The sequence below is a fragment of the Cottoperca gobio genome, chromosome 3 (genome assembly GCF_900634415.1).
Source record: "Cottoperca gobio chromosome 3, fCotGob3.1, whole genome shotgun sequence".
Lineage (NCBI taxonomy): Eukaryota > Metazoa > Chordata > Actinopteri > Perciformes > Bovichtidae > Cottoperca > Cottoperca gobio.
In genome coordinates this window covers 13,159,462-13,182,363 of record NC_041357.1, presented here as the reverse complement: position 1 = coordinate 13,182,363, position 22,902 = coordinate 13,159,462, and the positions used below count along the sequence as shown (strand labels likewise).

The 22,902-nt window shown below is 43.3% G+C and overlaps 1 protein-coding gene across 4 annotated transcripts; it reads left to right on the top strand.

Moving 5' to 3' along the window:
• The first annotated feature begins 1,453 nt into the window (after nucleotides 1-1,453).
• sema6d (semaphorin 6D) lies at nucleotides 1,454-22,084 on the top strand. Of its 4 annotated transcripts, none has more exons than XM_029458891.1 (20): nucleotides 1,454-1,491; nucleotides 8,275-8,446; nucleotides 8,991-9,102; nucleotides 10,201-10,261; nucleotides 10,487-10,549; nucleotides 10,678-10,779; nucleotides 11,010-11,100; nucleotides 11,336-11,455; nucleotides 11,789-11,877; nucleotides 12,681-12,898; nucleotides 13,001-13,132; nucleotides 13,729-13,884; nucleotides 14,378-14,551; nucleotides 14,898-15,038; nucleotides 15,256-15,333; nucleotides 15,438-15,496; nucleotides 16,116-16,172; nucleotides 16,687-16,869; nucleotides 17,877-18,118; nucleotides 18,223-22,084. In XM_029458891.1, the coding sequence occupies exons 2-20, from the start codon at nucleotides 8,323-8,325 to the stop codon at nucleotides 19,339-19,341; spliced, it is 3,321 nt and encodes a 1,106-aa protein (XP_029314751.1). In that variant the 5' UTR covers nucleotides 1,454-1,491; nucleotides 8,275-8,322; the 3' UTR covers nucleotides 19,342-22,084. The 4 variants fall into 4 exon arrangements, with proteins under 4 accessions (XP_029314751.1, XP_029314744.1, XP_029314759.1 ...); XM_029458884.1 differs by lacking the exon at nucleotides 1,454-1,491 and adding an exon at nucleotides 2,240-2,460; XM_029458899.1 differs by lacking the exons at nucleotides 1,454-1,491; nucleotides 16,116-16,172 and adding an exon at nucleotides 2,240-2,460.
• The last annotated feature ends 818 nt before the right edge of the window (nucleotides 22,085-22,902 follow it).

Genomic DNA, 22,902 nt, shown 5'->3' with positions numbered 1-22,902 from the left:
CCCCAAGGGAGACAGCAACATCACACAGAAGTAACCTAGGACTGACAGAAACATTGAGTTGTGAGATTGAAGCATGAGAGGCCAGAAGAAAGGGACTGAAAGTCACGTAAATGACAAACTAAACTCAGTTGAGATAACCCTGTTGAGACTAGATAAGAAATTGAGAACTATAGGGGACCTGAGGAAAAAGAAGAACTTCAGTCAAATGAAAAGACTGGATATCGAGAAGTATTAGCCTAACTCCCCCCCACCAAAAAAAGAGGAAGAGGGTGGGACAAGTGAGGGACAAGCGGAGACAAAGACATGCAAGAAGTGCCAAACCAGGATCAGGCAGATCAGCAGTGCAAACTAGTGTTTCCTGTGCAAGTATTGAGATGCAGATCTCACTTTCTCAGCTCATAATGGGGGCTGTCAGGAGTGTGTGTGTGGTGTGCGTGTGTGTGTGTGTGTGTGTGTGTGTGTGTGTGTGTGTGTGTGTGTGTGTGTGTGTGTGTGTGTGTGTTTGCTTGGGACAGATTCTCACACATCTGCTAACCTGCTTTTCTAATGGGGTGCAAATGGGCCTCCATTGTTCGGCCCTGCAGACCTGGTTCGAATGACCTGACACGTTCATTGAGGACTTCAGCTTCTATTGCATACGGCCACACGCATCCACACTTTACATACACATGTAGATTGTAGAAGTAACTCAAACAAAAAAAGAGGACAAGGATCATTTCATATTCGTATAGAGAGTTACAATACACCTTTATAGAGCACAATAATGTTTGTAGCTACATGATTTGTTTTCCGTAAACAAATATTTGTAGTATGTATATCTATTTTAAGAATAATCTTGCTAGAATATATAATGTACGAGTTTGTAGAGTTATTTGGCATCAATGCAAAACTTTTACTCTCCACTATTTATTTTTCATATCTAGCCTATATTTCTCCACTTTTAATAAACTAGAATAATAAAGTGCATGATGGGTTGCTGAAGTAGAAGGAGCTTTGTGCTTCAGCCATCTCCCTCTTAAATCCAAACATTTCTAAAGCTGTGTTTTACTAAGCAGCCACAACTCAGCTGAAATTATTTTTACTAGGCGCTCTGCTGACTTGGAGTTGGGGGATGGGGTTTAACAGAAGTGGGGGGGGGGGGCAATATGGGGTCACACAGGAGGAGAACTGGGAGGGAGGGGGTCGCTTGTTCTTTCTCTCCGAGCTCTAGGAAAGAAAGGAAGGAAGCCAGAGCAACGCAGAGAAGCCCAAACCAACTGAGGAGAGATGGATGTGGTGGTGGGGGGAGGGACTGGAGCATGAGCGCTGTTTATTGGTAGGCTGTGGCTCGCTCTCTGGATGGATTGACTTAACACGGGTCGAATTACACCATTTGCCGTGCATTAGTTTGTTTTTCTCTCAGCCAGGAGAAGTTGATTCACTACGACTCGCACAACCATTTTTTGGGATTACAGCAACACAAACGGATACAAAATAAGCAATTCAGATGAGGTGAGTTTCTTGCCGCTACGTGGATATACTTTGTTGCGCTGCATTACGCAGAGAAAGTCGAGGGGAAAACTAGAGAGAAGAAGTCTTTGCTGGGATACAAAATATTTCTTCTGACCACGTCGCTATGCTGCTCTGCAAGACTGATGGTTGCAGGACAAAAATAGTTCGGGTCCGGACTATTTTTACTTACGCCTCAATCGAATTTACTATTAATTCATTCCTTTCACGACAGGTTTATCTGCCATGCTCGGAAGCGTCTTTCCAGAGCCCATAAAGCGTTGTAACAGAGGCTAAACCAAATCTAAAGTCACCTCTTTATTTGTGAGACAGTGTAGCTGTCAGAAATGTTATTATGTTAACTTCTATATTTGCATGATCAATAAACTATGCATCAAATGGGTGAATATAAAGCTAAATGAGCAGTGTGTATGTTATAAGGATTACACAAGCACATAAAAGAGTTTTGTGTGAATCTAATTATTTATTTTGTTATTCCTGTGGATATGTGCAATATCATGCCCTCTATGAGTCCACGCGCCCTCTATTATATTAAATCAACATTAAATCAATGATCGTACATGAAGTCACAGCGCGACGTAGTAGGGATAGCGCGTCGTTAATGTTTATGTATTTTCCCTCTGGTTTTCAAAGTTAATAGTAGTGGAAGGGGGCTGGTGTATCTGTGTATGAGGGAGGGGGCTGTGTGGTAGTGGCAGAGCTTTGAAGATCAGTCATCAGAGCGCAGGGGCCCGGGGACGAAGACAGAGCAGGCAGTCAAAAGGCTCATATGTGGCGAGCGGAGCCGAAATCTGTGCGCAACTGGATAAAAAAAGAGAGAAAAGTGGGGTCCGGATGGAGCTTAAAATAACAGGAATATTACATGCTGGGTGTTTTCTCTTAAATGGATTACCAAAGGAATATGACATTCAGTCGGATTGCCCCATTCATGAGTGAATTCGGACACACAAGGTAGGTGTCCTCGATGATTTTTAATTATTGATATAGCGTATTATATTTATAGGATACACTTTGTGGTGTATTTTTATGGTGGATCTTTGATCTAAAAAAGGATACATGACTACTGGCTTCAATGCTATCCGGAGAGCTACTTTGTGAACACAATCTATACAAGTGCTTATATTTTAAAGTAAAATATAGCCTTTTTTAAAACAGAGAAGTACACGTAGATAATGATTTGCCGAGAGTAAAATCAGAGCCACGCCAGTGTTGGTCTTTAACGGATCTATCACGCAGATAAGTGTCCGTATTGTGCTACAAATTTAGTCACAATAGCTCATCTCTTCTGTTATTTATTATTCCGAATTGTGTTCAAATGTTCAAGACATAGATAGAAAAGTGTTTTCTGACATTTTGACTAAACAAAAATCAACTTGGAATAAAGGCAACCTGCACATGATTGGACGGACCATGCTGGCAAACACGGTATTAAACAATAAAAGACGAGTGGTACGGACAGTTTGACTTGAAGGTTGTTGACTGCTCACTCGCCGTAAGTCTATGTATTGGATTCCCAATTTCATTATTGTATTCTTATATTTGATAATACATTGGAGAAGCGCTCGTAACCTTTTTTTAAGGAGGCAGAGCAGCACGAGAGCCCAGCCCTGTACATGCATTAAGTGCCGTGGAGGCAGTTAAACGCAGCCCCATCACAGTCGTCACTCCACCGCTGTCCCCCGCGTCTTTGTTGTCTATTGTGTGAGTCCTACATGTGGGCTAAAGGAGTCTGAAAGATTTACCACGGGTAAAACTTGAATGCCTTCACCCAGTCCGCACAATGCGTGCATTAGAGTCCCGGGCTGCTGCATGGATTGTGTGCGCAAGAGGAGCGGAAGAGCCCCACGCGAAACTTGAAAAATGACCAGCCGAATGACAGAAGAGAAACAGAAGAATAATAAAGAGAAAGAGAGAGAGATAATTAAAACGGTTCGTTTGTTACATAAAGAGGCAATTAACTGTGAGTAGGTCATAGTAGTTTAAGGAATTGTTCTGCTGTGTCTCATTATTTAAGGACATTTGGCCAAACGAAGTGAATGAGCAAGATGAACCAAATGAGCAACCAAAGGGTTTATTCTGAAGTTGTCACTACAGACTAATTTGGTGTGCTATATTAAGTCTTATGAAAAAGAAAAAAAAGGGGGAAAGTGTACACTCATTTAATTGTAGTTTGTCTGTGGTCAAAATTGATTGGAGCTAAAATACACACAGTGCCTTTACAGAAATAAAAACAGAGGTGATCTGTTTAAAACCTTCACCAGATGTGTACATTTCCCTGAAACGCTTGAGCGTCAGAGGTCTGTCACAGAGAGAGGAGAACCCCAGCTGAGTTACTAAAACTACAAACTTGATTTTGGCAGGAGCACCACACTCCGGCCAGTTCAAACATCAGAACCAGCCTTGGGTTTAGTTGACAACACAGCTGGCTGGTGTGTCTCACTTCGCCTCACTGGCCATGGGGTCGGAACTCAGCGACCAGAACAATCACCGTTAACCTCCACTACAGCCGGCTGTAACCCCGGAACAACCGCCATTGAACCATAGAGTGATCAGTGTTAACCCGTTGCACCATATGCCTTATGGTTGTCCTAAACTGCAGCTTTTAAACCAGATTGTCCAATGCTAAATTGGTTGAGCGATAAAAGTTTGACCGTGTCTGCAGCATTTGGAGTCGATGTGTTTATATAGTTTGCTTTGTGTCCTCAGAACCCCCTTTTGAAAGCCCCAGAACAGCTCCCCTGAACATAGGTCCACTGACCGGGGGTGGGGCTCTATTGTGTTGACTTGCTAAAAAGCCCCCTTTGTTTCCTGGTCACACCTGCAGCTCAGCCCCTTTTGTGCTCTACTATAGCAGAACTACTGCTGAGAACAGCCTTTCTCTTGTTTCACTCCTCCTCTCGCCAAGGTAGAGAAGAAAGGGAGGGAAGCACGGTTTAGGGTGGCACAGCCCTCTCCTTCTGCCAAATCTCTGAAGCAACAAGTCCAACCAAGCCCCTCAGAAGTGATCAATAGCACGTGATTAGGGGTAGTGCTGTATTACTGAAGTGGGAAAAGGAGTAGTAATCATTTCTGCGCCTGTTTGGTTGCTGCTCTAATCGTCTGACTGACTCACTTTCTTGTGTGACTGCATCTTGATTACTTTCTCAAGCAGATTGTGCAGATCCAGAGTGGAGCTGCACCGATTAGGTTCATCCATCCGACAGAAAAATAATTGCCAAGTATTTTGATTATCGATTAAATCGTTATTAATTATTATAGCGCAAAAATGGCAGAAAATGCTGTTTCCAGCCTCTCAGATATGAATATTTCCTGATTTCTCTGTTTATTTTCTATGAAGTGAATATCTTTGGGTTTTGGGCTGACAAAACAAGACCTTGGACATCACTTTGGACTTGAGATGGTCATGTTTCAATATTTTCTGACATTTTTTTAGACTAAACGATTAAATCGAGGAAATAATCGGCAGATGAATCGATAAAGAAAATAAGTGTTAGAAATAAGTGTTAATTGCAGCCGTAATTGAGAGTTGAGGCAACCGTGTTATAGGACATATCCAGTTTTGGATAGTCATGCATGCTTACGCATGCATTTATGCATGCATACACCAAGTGTGAAGAGTGAAATGTCTGAAACTAAACTCCTGGGCTATCTGATATCCTGTGCTGTTAGGTTTACAGATCAGTATGGTGCGAGATGACAAGCCAAGCAGCCTCGAGCAGCATCCATTGTCCTGCTGGGATTGCATCCACCCATCACACTCACACGCAACTTACGAAACCTCACGCACCGCTGTTGTTTGTCTTCCTTTTATTAGCCCCAATTCCTCCCAATAGGACATCCCTACAAAAATACACCCATTCAGTGTTGCAGTGGGGGAGAGGTTATGACCGACATTTGCACAGCTAAGAGGAGAATATGTGTTAATCTGTCATTTTAGGCTTGGAACACTAAATCTTCAGCTGTAACTACCAGAATTGGGCTACAGGCCCCTACGCCCACCATCAGTAGAAATAGCAATCCCCCGGACCCCCTCCCCCTCTCCCCTCCCTGTGTTTAACACCATGGGCCTGAGCCAACAACATCAGCAGGGAAAGTGCGTGGTTGTAGGACATTGAAAAGCCTGTAATAACAGAGGTAGAGTGAGGCAAGGCTGAATGGCCCTGAGTTGCGTGACAAGCCCAGCATCTCTAGGCTTGTTGAGGCCTATATGTGTATGCACACACATACACACACCCACATAGTCGCACACTTGAGGGCAGGCACAAGAGAGAGCAAAGAAATAGTCAATAGAAAACATGCTGGGCTCACTAGAGATTGAGAAGTAATTTTAGATCGCTGACCCCTGGATGTCTTCTGTTTCTGCTTTACATTAAAGTTTCTGAGGAAACCCTTCGCCTCCGCAGTGTGGCTATTACCATGCAAGGAATCATGGGAGATCTGGACTTCTGCCTCTTGTTGGGAGTGTTTTTAACCTGAATTGCTTAGTGAGTGAGAATGGCAGGGGAGAAAAAAAAAGTAGTGTGCTTACGAAGAGGGGATATAGAGCAGGGCTCTAAATTCTGTCAACCAAGGAAATGATTTACCTGTGAACACAGCCAAGTTTGGCCTGGAAGCACAGCCTGCAGCCTGTATGATAGCACCATAGAATTGAAATGTGGAGCTTGGTTTACTTACCTCATTGCTCCTCTTTTTTTTTCCGATTTGTTGTGCGTTTGGTATCTATTCCTGTCCTTGGCTTCTCCTAGAAACTCAGCAATTTATTGCTTGGGCATTAATACGGCACATTTCTTGGTGTGAGTGCGTCTGAACCAGGTAGTAATTTTTTTTTGCTGCTACGCTTTTAAGGAACGCTACTGTCCCTCTTTGCAGAGCAGTGTCATCATTGTTCATTTTGATTATGTTGCTGACACTTGTTCTTCTGTATGGATCTGGGTGCCTGTGTGCATAGATCTGTGGAGGGTTTGTGCCCAGAGATTCAGTTGTATCTAGATTAGAGTATAATGATTGCTCCAGCATCATTGCTTATGTTTGCAGTTATAGGGAGACAGGCCCTCATTCAATCCTTCTATTTTGTCAAAACATCAAACTCGTAATTAAGTATTAAGAGGTATAAGAGAGATGAACCGTTGTCCAATCCCGGCCTTGCATTACTTAGTCATAATGACATTGCTCTTTTAAAGGCCTCAGTATCCCACAGAGTGCTGAATAGCCATGATTACACATCGCCGATGACTGAAACACGCTGTCAATACTCCGTTTCCATCTCTTCTGCATCCGTCCTTTTTAGTGACACAACATCGTACAGGAACTGATTCAATAATTAAATTGGATTACTAGCGCCTGGAAAACACACTGTGCACTTTATATTAACATAATACACAAAGCCAATTTGTGAAGTATGTACTTCACATATACTGACAAAATGATGTATGTGTGTATGTATTGTTGATGTCAAGTAAACACCTCCTGCTGCCTAATTTTCTACTTGACCACCATGTGCATTACAATTCATTTAGAGTTTTAAGTATTTGGAAAGCTTTTAAAAAGCTCTTTAAGATATCCAGCCAATTACAAGATGAAAGCGACCATATTGTGAGTTACAAAGTTCTGACATGGCTACAGTAAAGTCCATAGATTGCCTCTGCTGGCTGCTGATCTGCCATACTTCCTGTGTAGATCAATCAAAGCACTAATGGCTTGGCAGGCAGGGTCCACAGACAGCCCTGGAGCAGGTGTGCTTTGGGGCTAATTGAAAAATGAGTCAATACTGTGCGTGTGCGTGTGCGTGTGCGTGTGTGTGTGCGCACATGCATCAGTCTTTGCATTACACCATTTGAAAGAGTGATTGTGTGTGTGTGTGTGTCTCAGTGTGCTCCCAGCTAATCCATCCCCCTGCCTGTATGACGTCGCCCGGTAAATTGTTTATATCCGTTCAGGCTTTGCCTGCATGAATAATTTGTTTGCCTTATAAATATTTTAATGCACACCGATCATTAATAAGCACAGACACAGTCTGTCTCTAAAGGACTCCCCCACACACTAACATACATACTAAACTCCTGCCACTCCCACAATGAATTATTACCAATGTAGTTGCTGGTTTATCATGTCCACAATCAGATGTGGTACAAACTATTATCCACAAAAATGTCTACTATGTCAAAACAACTGTACATGACTTGATTCTACTAAGACAAAGATGAGTTAATCACTGCACTGCAATAAAGCACACCCGCCCTAATGAGAGACCGGAGCAATAACAGCCTACAGAGCACTAATAGAAGTCAGCTAAGGTCGGAGCAGAGGGTACACTAGTGTTGCTGATGAAGTTGCATTATACTGATTAGTGTTGAGCCTGGCCCAGGAAAAAACAATCGGAGCACAGATGTACAGACACAGCATGTCTGCCACGTTTCTGACAGAGTGGACTTCCGCTGCATCCAACACACACGGAGACACCCCACTGGTCACTTGGCTGACCTTCCCTTAAACAGCAGATGCAGAGAGAAATACAGGGGAAACGCCAAGCTCTGCTACTGAGAGAAATGAGCACGAGAGGGCATTATGTGCGCCATATGTTTGTATTTCACTAACCTAGTGGTATGGACGAGGACACTAAAACTTCACTGCGGAAAGTCTTCTTTTTTCCATCCTTGAGTGTAACGAAGGGTAACCTCCCAGGACTACTGATTGCGGCAGAGGGTTAAATATAACATGAAATGTATTAAACGTCAAGCAACAAAAGCATGCGTTCTGTGTTTCCAGGTAACATCTCCACTAGAGTGAAACAGGAAGTGTCGTCTGTGAGCAGCCATGGGCCAGAGAGCTGCGCTTCTGCTCAGTGAGCTGCTGCTGCTGCTGCTGACAGCCTCACGCACTCTCCTCGCAGTCAGCTTCCCCGAGGACAACGTACCCCTCGATGTCGTTGACGCACATTGTGAGTACATGGCCGCAAATGAGCTCAGCAGAGACAGGGGTTGAGATTACAATTACTGCAACGTCACTGGAAAAATGACTATCCCTAACATACACTTTTTACTCACTCCAGTCACGCATGGAGTAAAGACAAATACCGGCAGCCTCCTCCTTCTAGTCGCGTCAGCAGTTAAGACACAAGCATGCCATATTCATAGTAATAAAAATCAATCTGCTGTATGGTCAGTTTGTAGCATTAAGTGGATTTCATTTTTATCTCAGTGATGTACTGGAAGAACAGAGAGATGTGCTGACATAGGCAGCCATTCTCTAACGCATAAACACAACACAATGACACACAGATATAATTATACAGAATAGTGTATATATTTGTACTGTACCATTACCTTAATTGCAGTAGGATTTAAAGCACACACAGAGCATGTCTTTATAATCAGTACAGTTAAATGTAGCAAGAGGTGAGTGGGGTTTATTGTTGCAAGAATGTCCGCTTCTACCCTGAGTTTCACATTAACAGTGTGTGTGCATGTGTGATGTCTTCACAGTTTCACGGAGGTACCCTGTGTTTAGAGGCAGGCCCTCTGGCAATGAGTCACAGCATCGCCTTGACTTTCAGCTGATGACCAAGATACAGGACACTCTGTTCATCGCTGGCAGGTAAACTCAGCACACATACACATTATCTCTCTCTCTCTCTTTTTCTTTCACACATCCCCCACACCAATATACTCCTTGGCAGGTAAACAGTGGCGTAAGGGGGGGAAAAGCTCTTAGTGTTATTGGATCTGTTGCTTCTAGGCCTGCATTTGATGTATATAGCCAGCATTGATCCAGGAAAGCCGTCTATCATGCCGGCCTGGCGCTCTGTCAGGGATTTCTTGCTATCTTTACATGTCTTTTTTGTATTTATGGGCATTGGGATTAATCTGACCGCCAGCACTAATAATGTAGCAGGAAATCAGATTGACATCTACAGTATAAAACTCCCACCTCTAGATCCCCTGTAATCACTTCCACATGTATCACTGTTGTCAGGTGGATCCTCCTTTTGCAAGTTTGGGGTATTCACATGTTTTTACTAAAAAATGAAGCAAGACGTTCATCTCTCATTCCCATTGTTCATTCCCCATTGGTTTATTACATTTTTTCTAACTGACGTATAATCAAAACAATATGTGGTTGTCATGTAAAATGTTAAAGCAAAGGGGATATTTAGGTTTTCATATATAGGACAGTTGCATAACAAATGTAATTCACTATGTATCAACTCTGCAACAGCCTGTATGTTGTTAACACAATACAGACATTTGAATGAACTATATTTTAGTGTCATTATTTTTAGAAATTGGTTTAAACCCATTTTTCTCGAATTCTATATTACTGCGAACCAAAATTATGTTCGTTTCCTGCCGCAAGATCAGGCCGAAAACATGGTTCACAGTTAATGAGATCCGCTAATGACAAGAACCATTCAGAAAAATATTCTCACAATGGAGAATATATGGAAGAATTTTAAAAACATTGCAAACGAGCTGCTGATAATTTCATGATAATGATGAGTCCCTCTAAGAAAATGGTATTTTTAAATTGAGACCTGAATTCATATTTGATCTGAATGTTTCCCTTTTATTAATATTAAAACTAAACAGTGATACAGCCCCTGATTGTTTTTTTTTATGGAAACATTGAAAATGAGTTGTATCCCTGGTTGTGGTTAGTCACTGAGCTGTGTGTTTTGTTGCTGTCTGTCCACAGAGATCAGGTGTACCTGGTCAGTCTGAGAGAATCCTACAGGAATGAGATCATTCCTTACCGGGTAAGATTCTGGCCACAAGCTGCTTTCTCAATCCACAAACACTAAAAGGGCTCCATAGAAAATACAGAGCCATTCATCACAAACTGGACAGGTTGTAAAATGAGAGAGTGGAAAAGGGAGGACTGTGTGTGCATGTGCATGAGTGAGTGTGTGTGAATGTATACGTGTATTTAGTGTGCCGTGCGTGTGTCTAATGCTCCAGGTTGCGTTTTTCTTTCTTCATAGAAGCTAACATGGCGATCGGGCCCAGCTGACAGAGAAATGTGTGCCGTCAAGGGAAAACGCAGAGTACGTATAAAATAAAAATAAAATACCTTTTGTGTTATATTCCATTATGTGGACAGATGCTTAAACATGTGAGCAGAGAAGCTGGCAACCTCTAAAAACGCTGTCCCATGTTCTGTGTCTGATTTCAGGAAGAGTGCCACAACTTCATTAAAGTGCTGGTTCCTAGAAACGATGACCTGGTGTTCATCTGTGGTACCAACGGCTTCAACCCCATGTGCAGATACTACAGGGTCAGTAACCAGTCTCAGGGCCTTGCGTGCTCATATGTGTACAAACATGCAAAAAATCTGAACGTGTATTGTGTAATTTGGGTAACACACCTATCATTTAAATTTCTTGCTAAATTAATTTGACTGGACTTGTTTGACTGCCTCACGTGCGTGCTATTGTTTGTGCATGTTTCACTGTGTCCCTTGATGAAACTTGTTTAATGTGTGGGTGATTGCTGTGCTCCTTTCAGCTGGATAACCTCGAGTTTGATGGGGAAGAAATCAATGGATTGGCACGATGCCCATTTGACTCCAAGCAAACCAACGTTGCCCTTTTTGCTGGTAAGGGTCAAACACACACCCGCCCACACACACACACACATTACTCTAGCTGAAGAACTAATGGGTTCCTACTTATGCTCTCATTATCACCTCTGTCTTTGCCACGATAAAACTGTGCCCTGTAGCGATAACAACGCAGCTAATCAAGCCTTTTAAAAAGAGGAGAAACAACATCGCATTGAAGAGCGGTGTATCCTAGTTTTTGGTGACTAATCCTTGTTGTGTTGTTTTTTAGAGGGGAAACTGTATTCGGCAACTGTAGCTGACTTCCAGGCAAGTGATGCTGTCATATATCGCAGTATGGGTGATGGATCAGCCCTGAGGACCATCAAATATGACTCCAAATGGCTGAAAGGTAAGAGATTGCCTCTTCATCATTCTCAATCTTTATCTCTCTCTCTCCTTGCTTTCCTGGAGATACTCGTGTCTACCTGGCAGCTAGCTAAATGCCCAATGGTGCCCTTGCATGGTGTATGCATGTACGTGGCTGTCAGAGTAGTTTTTGGAGTGATAGAGAGCTCTCCTGCCTTGCCAAGCTCCACAGGGATATGGCCTGTTCTCTCCCAGGAAATCTAGGTCACCCCCAGTCATATACAGCCTTGTACAAATCCCTGAAATATTCAACGTGCTCAGTGGTGGTGACGATGCAGAAATACGCTTCAACTCTCTGCTTCTGTCTTTCTCTTAGAACCTCATTTCCTGCACGCAGCAGAGTACGGGAATTACGTGTACTTTTTCTACCGAGAGATTGCAGTAGAGCACAGCAATCTGGGCAAGGTAAGACACCAGTGCAACTGCCGTTTATAGTACATTACATATTCCACACAGATACAGTATGCAGGCCTTTATCCAAAAAAAGGCTTACACCTCCCTCAGTGCATGTGTTTCTGCCACAAATGGCCCTAGTGGTAATGGGGCCTATTCAGGCGATGACAGTACATCACATTACAATACACGAGAAATTTCAACAGCCAGTGTTTGCTGGGAATGTTCTACTAATGTAAAACCATTACACAGTGAGAGGATTTGTTTCCCGGATATGTGCGCTCTGTGCCTGCCTCTTCCCGATGACACATGTAGAGGGCATTAGGATGTTCTATGTTTGAGGCCAACTTCAGATTTGACCATGTCTCATCCTGAGCGGGTCTGGCCGAGCAGCAGGAAATCAGCATCCTCCATCAGTCACCGGCCAATAAATATTTCAACCCTACTAATGCTTGGGTGACACTTGGCCTCTGACGGAGGTTTGCGCTGGTTAATAATTAAAAATGTCAAAGCCAACTCCTTCACACACTTCATTTAAACTCGAAGACTTGGTAATAAGTGCAATTAAGCACACATTCACATGGTGCTGCATTGGGCCATCGGATGTGTTCTTTTCTAAGATGTTTGCTCCAGTCAGGGTGAACTATCTCTACACACAAAGTTAAAGATGAGGGAGTGTGTTTGTTAAGTTGTCTGTCCCGAGTTGCTTCAGGATGGAGCGCTGCATTATTCAGCATGTTGAAGTGTTTTTAGTGACGTTCACTCAGCTGCCTTCCTCTTCCACCCCGCATCTCCTAAACCCCTGCCCTTCGCAGGTTGTGTATTCTCGCGTGGCCCGGATCTGTAAGAATGATGTTGGTGGGTCACAGCGGGTGCTGGAGAAGCACTGGACATCTTTTGTGAAGGCGAGGCTGAATTGCTCAGTGCCAGGGGAGTCCTTCTTCTACTTCGACGTGCTTCAGTCCATCACTGACATCATCAACATCAATGGAGTTCCGTCAGTGGTGGGTGTGTTCACCACGCAGATGAACAGGTGAGCTGCTGTTAGTTTTTGAAGGAACCAATGCAAGGACAAAAAATAAGAAATGTAGGTGTCATACATGGATGTTACATTGATGTATGTATTTCTCCACAGTATCCCAGGGTCAGCAGTGTGTGCCTTCTCCATGGCCGACATAGAGAAAGTATTCTGGGGCCGGTTCAAAGAGCAGAAGACTCCTGACTCTGTGTGGACTCCAATTCCAGAGGAGAAGCTGCCCAAGCCTCGGTAAGAATCAAATGTTCCTTTTCCAAGACAATTACCAAATTCTAAACCTTCCAAAGCATACAGAGACAAGAAAAAGCAACGTTTAAAGAAATATTTGAAGTGGTGGTGCTTGACTCAGCAGCCGTTTACCACCTGACATTAGTTTGCCTTTTTCTCAACCCTTCATTGTCCAGGTTAAACCCAATGAAATCAAATCTTTTTCACCAGTAAGGGACCAAGTTATTAGCTTTGACCCAGCACACACATTCACCATCTGCTGATGATTAAATAATTAATTTGGCATAATTAGACGCGTTGCATATTTAACCTGTTTACAGTCAGCACGTATATTTATAGCCCTGTCCTGTGTCCAAAACACAAAGTCCAAGAAGCACCTCATTACCCCGGTAAATCATTAATGGAGGATAACCATGTATATTTGATGTTTTCCAGCTGAGGTCTTTTTGTGATCTTAATAAGCACCTGCTCCTCTCCCCCCACCCTCTCGTTGCACTTTTCATCCATTTCAATACACGCTATTATTACTCCCTGGTGTGTGATCGTATAGGCTGATCTTTGACCTTTTGCCCTCTGTTCTTGTGCACCCTCCATCGTAGACCCGGGTGCTGTTCAGGTCATGGTCCAGCTGCGTCCTTAAAGAGCTCCATCGAGTTCCCGGACGATACGCTGCAGTTCATCAAGTCCCACCCCCTCATGGACACAGCTGTGCCTTCTATTGGGGACGAGCCTTGGTTCACTAAGACTCGCGTCAGGTAAACACAGAAGCACATTAGGCAATATCCTCAGTTTCAGATACATTTTACTTTTTTCAAATTAACTGAATTTTATGTTCAACCAAATATGCTAAATATCTTGCATTGCACCACTGTTTAATGCTGTCTTACCACAAGCCGCTCTACGACTACTTTGCCTAAATAAAATAGTGTAAAATCAGCAAAGCTATATCAAAATATGGTCAAAAAATAAATAAACAAGACTTAAAAAGATTAGTATTTGATGCAACCTTTCAATAGTCAATGCTATGGACACATTCAGTTCAGTACTGAAAAAGTATTGAGGTTCACTACCAAGATTTGTAAACATTTGTAAAGCATGGAGATATCAATGTTAAAGTCTGAAGTTAATTTACTGCATTACTGTGTAACCCAAGAGCCGAAACGATTCATGTATTCAAGTCGACCTCTCCTGTTTTGTATGGGACGACCCCCACTGTGAGTAACACATGCTTCTCTGCTGTGTGTGAAGGTACAGACTGACATCGCTGGCTGTGGACAATGAAGCAGGACCTCACAAAAACTACACAGTGGTGTTCATCGGGGCTGAGTCAGGGGTTGTCCTCAAGGTTTTGGCCAAGACCTCCTCTGTGTCTCTAAATGACAGCCTGCTTCTGGAGGAGATAGATGCCTTCAACAGTGCCAAGTAGGGATACATGCACTTTTCACCCTCTCTCTTTCTGCCTCTCTTCTCCTTTTCTCTTCCCCTTCTGGCCGAGGAGTCAGCAACTCTTAAAGTGAAGCCTCCTGGCACAGATGGCAATGTCTGTCTGCTTTCTGTAGCTGCACAGTATGAGCCAGAATTTTTTTGTGCTTATTTATGGATGCGAACACGCACCCTGCGGTGTGTTAGAGGTTAAAATCCTGTTAAACTGTGAGAGAAAGCTTTATGTGACTTTTCCACCTAACAAGTGATTAAATCTACTGAGGCTGAAACAGTAGACTGACTTATCTGATAAACCTCTGATCAGGTTTCTCTCTTCTCTTCCCAGGTGCCTGTCTAACCATGAGGATGACAAGCGTGTCCTCTCGCTGCACGTGGACAAAGAAGCACACTGCCTGTATGTCGCCTTTTCAAGCTGTGTCATCCGTATTCCCCTTAGTCGCTGTGAAAGGCATTCTTCCTGCCACAAGTAAGTGACATGTAGGGGGTCAAAATGTGCTTTGTAAGGTCGGTCCTAGGTTTTTGACTTTATTGTTTTATGTTTCAGTAAATGCCATAAAAAGAATGATAACAGCTTCATCTGATACCTTTTAGTTAATGTTTAGTCAGTCACAAATGATTATAGTGCACTTCCCAGAATGATTAAACCCGGTGTTCTGATGGTGTGTGTGTTTGTATGGCTTCAGGTCCTGCATTGCATCAAGGGATCCCTACTGTGGCTGGAAGACTCAAGGGGCGTGTGAGAGGATACTGCCTGGTACTTTGTGAGTTCAAGCCTCAGCTGTGATATAAAGAGCAAATATTATAGATAAGAAAATTAAAGAGCAAGATCAATTTTGCAACCCTTTGATTAATCTCTTCTTTTCAGGACTGGATATGAGCAGGACGTTGAATTTGGAAACACTTCCCACCTGGGAGACTGTCACGGTACGAACCTCATCTCCATGCCATGCCGTCTATCCTCTCACACACACACACACACACACACACACACACACACACACACACACACACACAAACACAAACACAAACACACACACACACACACACACACACACACACACAAACTCATCTCCACACACACCATGAGCCTGCACACTCACACCAGTAACCACTCCAATAACTTGCCCCTACATAACTCTATGTGCAATATTAACACACACATCTGCATACAGTACATGGCCAATTGTAACTTATGCCACCAGTGAGGCAGAAACATGGACATGTACAATCAAGGATCATGTTTAGCCGGTGCAAACGGTAGAGGTCTGAAAATATCCGACGGCCAGAAAATGTGCCTTTGCTGATTTTACTGTAAAACGCCTGTCCCTTCATTTGTACCGACTAAACATGACCCCGGCTGAACCTCGGTATTGATCAGAACCAGAGGGCCTCCAGTGACTCAACTCCAGTGAGAAAAAGGACACTGCTAGCGGGTGCTTTAGATCTTTATTATTCAACCAAATAAACTGCACTCTTAGGAATTTTGTTTTTTTTACTTCTGAATCCCTTTATACTGATTTCTTGTCCTTTTGAATTCTTTTAGCGTTTTTGGGCACTACATCAGCGCCAGATTACAAATCATTTGGCGACCCTACCTCTGGTTAGTTTGATCTTTTACTCAAATGGTTTCTTTCCTTGAGTTCAGCATCTCCAACCCTGTCTTTCCACCACTGCCACCATTCATCTTTTCTTACCAAACACCTCCTGAATGCTTACGTCACCTGCTTCATGTTCATCGTCACAAACAACAACAGATTCATAGGGGACATCAGTGCTCCACTTCTGCACAGATTCACTTCCTCCTTTTCATTCATCACTTCCTGTTCTGATCCCTCCTACCTTTTGCATGACCGCCCACCATCCCTTGGCATCTTTACTGTTGCGTACCAACTCCTCTTTGAACCTCAGTATTCTTTCCCCCTTTCAAATTGTCTAAACAAAAAACAAAAATGTACTTTCATTGGTCTGTGAATGTCAACTGTGATAAGGTTAATTCCCTATTTTGTCAGACACTAACCTTAAAAATTACCCATTGCCCATGCCTACTAACCGGGATGTTAACAGTATGCTTTACCCACGTCTGCAGTTTGTTAACAATTTGTTTGTCACCACAGACATGGAGTTTTCATCAGCGCCAGTCACTGTCCACCCCAATGGGCCCATACTCCCCCCAGTACTCATACCCACTCAGAGCCCCAGCTCTGGGCCTGATCCAGAGCTCTACGGCTCAGGCTTTGTGCTGCAGGATGACCCAGCCACCTCCCATTCTTTAGACTCTATCCCAGGGGGCCAAGAGGGTAAGGCCCGCAGGGAGACAGCCAACATGCTGCAATGAGCCTGATCTGTTAGCTGCCAACAACTCTCACTAAGCCACACAAATGTGAATCCACACATAGTCTCACATATGCACATGCACATATAGGCAGCTAATTATGATTTCTATTAGATAACATGGCAGGTTTAAATTTAGCCTCTTTCTTTTTTAAATACACATTTACATACATAATTTATGTTGCTCTACATATTATGTTTTCATGTTACTATTGTTTTCTTTACTTAAAATTGTTATTTTCTTATGTTCTTTCTTTCTTTCTTTTAATATATTTATTCCTAGTTTTCTAATCATTAAACCTTACACTCACTGCTCATTAAATCTTTTGTTTGGATTTGGCTTCTGTCTCTGCCAGTATAGATTTTTCAACTCTAGCTCTAGTAACAGTTTACCCTGGCTGGTAGATCATTGACTGGGCCTGCTCTGTCACATCACTATTGTGGCCGCACGGTGGATGACTAACTCTTTCAATGTCTGTGGTTACTAACAAACTTCCAGTAAAGCAGCAGCTATCTCAACACCTTGGAGATGAGCACTGCTTCTCTTTCCACTGAACAACTTCCTGCTGGTTGAGCTCTTGTGCCAAAAGATTGATTTGGCTCTCCATCTCAAATAACAGTGCACGCTTAACCCTTTGGTACCGGTTAAATGCATGACAAAAAGCCTCCAGTGGAACGTGGATCAAGGCACAACACTTTAGGTCTTCCCTTCTGAACTAACATAGCACTGCTTCTTGTAGATCGCGAAATGGATGTGGGTACCTAACAGCTTCTGCCAATGTTCACCATATTTCTTCATCTGGGTTTAGATGAATAGAAATGTGTCAATATTTATGTAATTTGGTTGTGGTTGACTTGTTACCTTAAATGGGGGGAGGTGTAAAATCAGAAACTTGGTTACCTTGAATGGGGAGGGGCGCTTCACCAAGAACTTTGAATCTTTTCACCTAACCAATGCTTCAATATTTTGTAGGTGTGTGGGATATCCAAGCAGGAGAGACCAACCAGATGGTCCACATGAACATCCTCATCACCTGCGTGTTTGCAGCTTTTCTCATGGGTGCTCTCCTGGCTGGTCTGATTGTTTTCTGCTACCGAGACTCATTCCTCCGTAAGCCAAGACATGTCCACAAGGATGCAGAGTCTGCACCGTCCTGCTCCGACTCTAATGGAAGCTTTGTCAAGCTCAACGGCCTCTTTGACAGCCCTGTAAAGGTACAGCCATAAAACAGCTCCAATGCTACAACAAAGTATTTTGTGGAGATGAGTGATTGAAGTGTCTAATCATGCTCTTTTGATTTGTATTGTCACATTCTTAGGAGTACCAGACCAACATTGATTCTCCCAAGTTGTACACAAATCTGCTGAGCAATGGCAAAGACCTGAATTCACCCAACGGAGACACCAAGACCATGATTCTGCGGGACGGCTGTCAGCCCCCTGAGCTGGCTGCGCTGCCTACACCTGAGTCTACTCCTGTGCTTCAGCAGAAAAACCTGCAGCCCATCACAAGCCAGTGGGAAAGAGCTCATGGAAAGGACAGTGGGCCTCGTAAGGAGTCCAACTCATCAGCTAAGAGCCCTCAGTTCCTTCTTTCTTCTCCTGCTCCTCCCAACTCCAACCACCTTGCATTGGGACACTCCCACATCCCTAGTGCAGTTGTCCTGCCCAATGCCACACATGACCACTCCAACCATGACAATGGAGATGATACATTGCCCCATTCATCTGAAAGGAGGTCGAAGAACCCAGATTCTAAAGGAAGTAGGAAAGAGCAGAAAAAGTCGGTGGATGCCAGAAATACCCTAAATGACCTTTTAAAACATCTTAATGACTCAGTGGCCAACCCCAAGGCCATTCTTCAAGAAGCATCAGGGCCTCGCCCAAGGCAACAGCTCACACTCGAGCCCATGGAGGAACTGACTGAATTACCCCCCAAGGTGCCCAGCCGTGAGGCTTCCTTGTACTCTCCCTCCTCCTCCCTACCAAGGCACAGCCCCACCAAGAGGGTTGATGTGCCGATGCTCGCCACTCCCACTACACCAACAGGCAGCCTGAGCATGGGGGGCACCCTGGAGAGGCAAAGAGGGGGGTATCAACTCCACCGGAGTGCCTCTCACAGGCACTCCTTATCCACCTCACCAAATGGGGTAACCATGGGGGTGTCTGTGTCTCGCCAACACAGTATGAACAGAGGGGGTTACATGCCCCCAACACCCCCCTCCAGACTTGACTCACAAGGTGGAGTGATGGGTGCAGGAATGCATTCACCCCACCCATCCTCTGCACCCCGACAGAGCAGCTACAGTGGTTATGGCTCACTCCCTCGCACAGGGCTTAAACGGACCCCATCGCTAAAGCCAGATGTGCCCCCTAAACCCAATGGGTTTTCACCACAGACTCCACAGATGCGAGTGGTCAATAAGTACAGTTATTAAAAGAGTAGGACACTTCTGAGTGAGCTCTTGGCCTTGACTTTGAGCCCTGAGGGCTTTGGGGGGCTACGGATGGGGTAGGCCCTAGTGTGTGTTTGTGTATCGACTTGAGGTGTGTTCCCCCTTTAAATCATATGCACATTCACTCACACTAAAAAGGGAAAATCACACATGTGGCCAAAGATACTCCATGGGGCTTTTTTGCTCCCTACATCCATCTCCCTCCCTTATCACGGTAGCCACAGGATATGAACAGTGGACAGTGGTGAATCTGCTGCTCCCCATTGTATCTGGGTTGGGGTGTAGCCCGTTCCCATATTAGGTACAAGGTTTCGGACACCAGCTGGGGCCGCTACGGCGTCTGTGCGTGTGGTGCCAGGTTAAAAACAGTGGAATACTTGAAGAATGGGTCTCATTTGTCACTGCCCTTGAGCACTGTCTTCCCACTAATGTGAACTGAACAAAGAGGAGAGGTAGGCCATGCCTTTGTACTAAGATGGCTGGGGGCAGAGGAGAAAAAACTCAAATCATAGTTAGGGCGCAAACAGCTGAAGCAAGCAAACAGAGAAAAGGAGTGCAAGTGTGTGTGTGTGTGTGTGTGTGTGTGTGTGTGTGTGTGTGTGTGTGTGTGTGTGTGTTTGATTGGAAAGCAGATTGGTGTAAAGGCAAAACACATATTAGGCCTTCACACATCAAGAGTGCTGCCACGTGCCAGAGGATGCACCTTAAGACCTGTCTAAGATCTATGTCACCATCTCTCATTTAAATAATATTATCTCTTTGGTCTTGTTTGAACCCATCTCAATCGAGTCAAAAACGACTTTTGTGTCACTCTGTAGTGTTTTTGGTAATTAGGTTAGGGTGAGGTGAAGTGTCATGCGGGTGTATCCTCGGATAAGAGACTCTGTAACTCATTGGGAAATTTGGGAAGTACATTTGCTGCTATTGGTTACAGACATAGGTGTTTGTCTTTGATGCATTATATCTCAACCAGACTGGGATAGCCCTTTTTATATGAGTGTGCACATCTGCTTGTGTGTGAGTATGCGTGGGTTGTATTGCAGATAGAGGCAGAGAGTACAGTTTTCAGCAACCAAACATACTGTTAAAACTGGGGGGAAAACGCTTGTCTCCAGGACTGAAACCTCCCATATCCTCCACTGCCCCTCTTGGAATTATACTGGTGGACTTCTTTCTTTATGTAGCAATGGTATTAAGAACAAAACATCCATTTATCATCTCATTATATAAAGGAATTTTGAACAAAATGATTTGCCTTCATGTTTTACTGTGTTATTTAAAGAATTTACCATATGAAACTAAAGCAACACCAATGGTTTAGCCCATGTTTATGAATTCAACATTTCAGTGCACTTCTGTTCCGTTAAACAAGTGTGTCTAATAGAAGAACACTAGAATTTTCCTTCTACATTAACCCTATTAAAAGGTATATTCAACTGACCCTAGAACAATACATGGATGTAACACCTCTGTCATCTGCCATGCTAGTTCTGCAGCCCGTTTTCCCTGTGCAGCTTCCCTGCAAGTGGCCAGTGTACAATCAACACAACAACTTACCAATGTGTCCAAATGAGTCATGCTGGGAATGACAAGATCCTGTATATACTTAAATACTATAAATAAGGAGTATAAATATTTTTAGGCAAGTGAACCTGAATCTGTGCATTGTGTGCCTTATTCACAAAACTACTACAGTATATAATATTGGCAATGTCAATTGGTCCTCTGTATGTTATTGTCATATACTATGTAAACAATTTTTATACAAGCAATTTGAAAATCAGCAGGATGTGTTGGAAAATCGCAACCAAATCCAAACCGAAGTGATGTGGAACATAAATTGACTTGACAGACATTCCACTTGTAAATGCTAGTCGTACAAAAAGGACATTCAAAAAACAATTATTTGGGGTATGAACCCATTTTCTCCTTTACTGCCGGTGTTGAAAAGAATGGTGTTAATCCACCACATAGAGGTGCCATGCAGTGAATGTATTTTCTTGACAGTGGGATGTAGGGTGGTTAGACCTTGCACTGTGGAGCAGTCGGCTCAACGCAGCACATCCTGCCCACAGCCAATGTATTAACACAGTGTTCACATGAAAGCCGTCTGTTGGCAGGGCGGTGGTCATACAGAATCTGTAATTCCCCAGGATTGCAGTGACAGGAATAGTTTCTATTGGCCAGCAGTGACGACTGAGGGATAATTTCTCTTAGGTACATTATTTGGGAGACATCTGCTATCCTATCCGAGTGTCAGTTGCCTGTTTAGCCCAAAGCCACATTTTGTTTACAAGTGATGATTGTATGTAAAGACTTTCTGCCCGTCATCTAACCAGTGTTTGGGCTCTCTTTTCTACTCGACACATGCACACTGACATCACAAACATACACTCAGCATACACTGCTCAACTGCCTTGTACATTGCAATATGAACTGGGTCTTTCTGTTGCAATCTAAATTTAAGCCTTTATATTTCAGTCTGAGCTCTGTGTATGTGCAGATGAACCAGATTTTGTCATGTCATTTTGATTTAAATACAGTGCAACATGGCGATGCCAGACCAGCTGTATATATGATCTCCAGAGTATTTCAGCGTGTAGATATGTTGTAAAGTTGTACTGTGAATGTGTAAATAATAATGATTGTCTTTGTTTCATGATATTTTTTGTTGATTTTTTTAACACGGCATGTATAGTTGAAATAAAACATTATGGCACAGAAAGAGTGGTCTTGGGATTTTTTTTTCACGTCAAGGTCATAGAATTGAACCTGGTTCATAAGTCGGCGCCTTATGTTATGTCATGTGTTTCTGTTGCGAGAGAGCATGAGGTACTGTACAGTCGCAGAGAGATAACGATCAGATGTTTAGTGCCTTGTGAACTCAGGCAAAGAGCCATGAGATGCATTCTGTACTTACAGCATAACTTAGCTGGTAATAATGTATGTGTCCTTGCTGAGCTCTTTGATCTGACTATCAGAGACATGAAGAGTCTGCAGAATGATTAAGAGCATCAGGCTATTTTTAGAGCTGGGTTGTTTTGAAGTTTGGGGCCAGCACAGAGTCAACCACGCCAGATAACATGTGGGAAAGTTTCCAAAGTAGTATGTTCCTTTAGACACCAAACATCTGGACTAACTACTGCACAAGGCATAATATCTGAGCCGCTGATGAGCTGTGGAAGAATGCATACACACTAGCACATGCATACATTTAGATGCAGGCAGCATAAACATCCATTGAATGATGTTACGCACAGATAGGCTTGTGATAAGATTAGCTGTCAACAACAAAGAATAAAGGACTAATGGTTGGATGAGGGAGAGTCCCTTTTCATGTTTCCGATTTGCAGAAAGGAAAATAATTAAATTGCCCGTTGAGGAATGACCACTCACTCCCCCCCATCAAAGAAATAAATAAATGTGGACAAGTTGCAGCATTACAGGTCATTTAGCACGGATCATTAGGCATTCGTCATTCATTAAGTTAACACAAATACAGAAACATGCAGAAAAATGCTTCATAAAAACAGGATTTAGTGT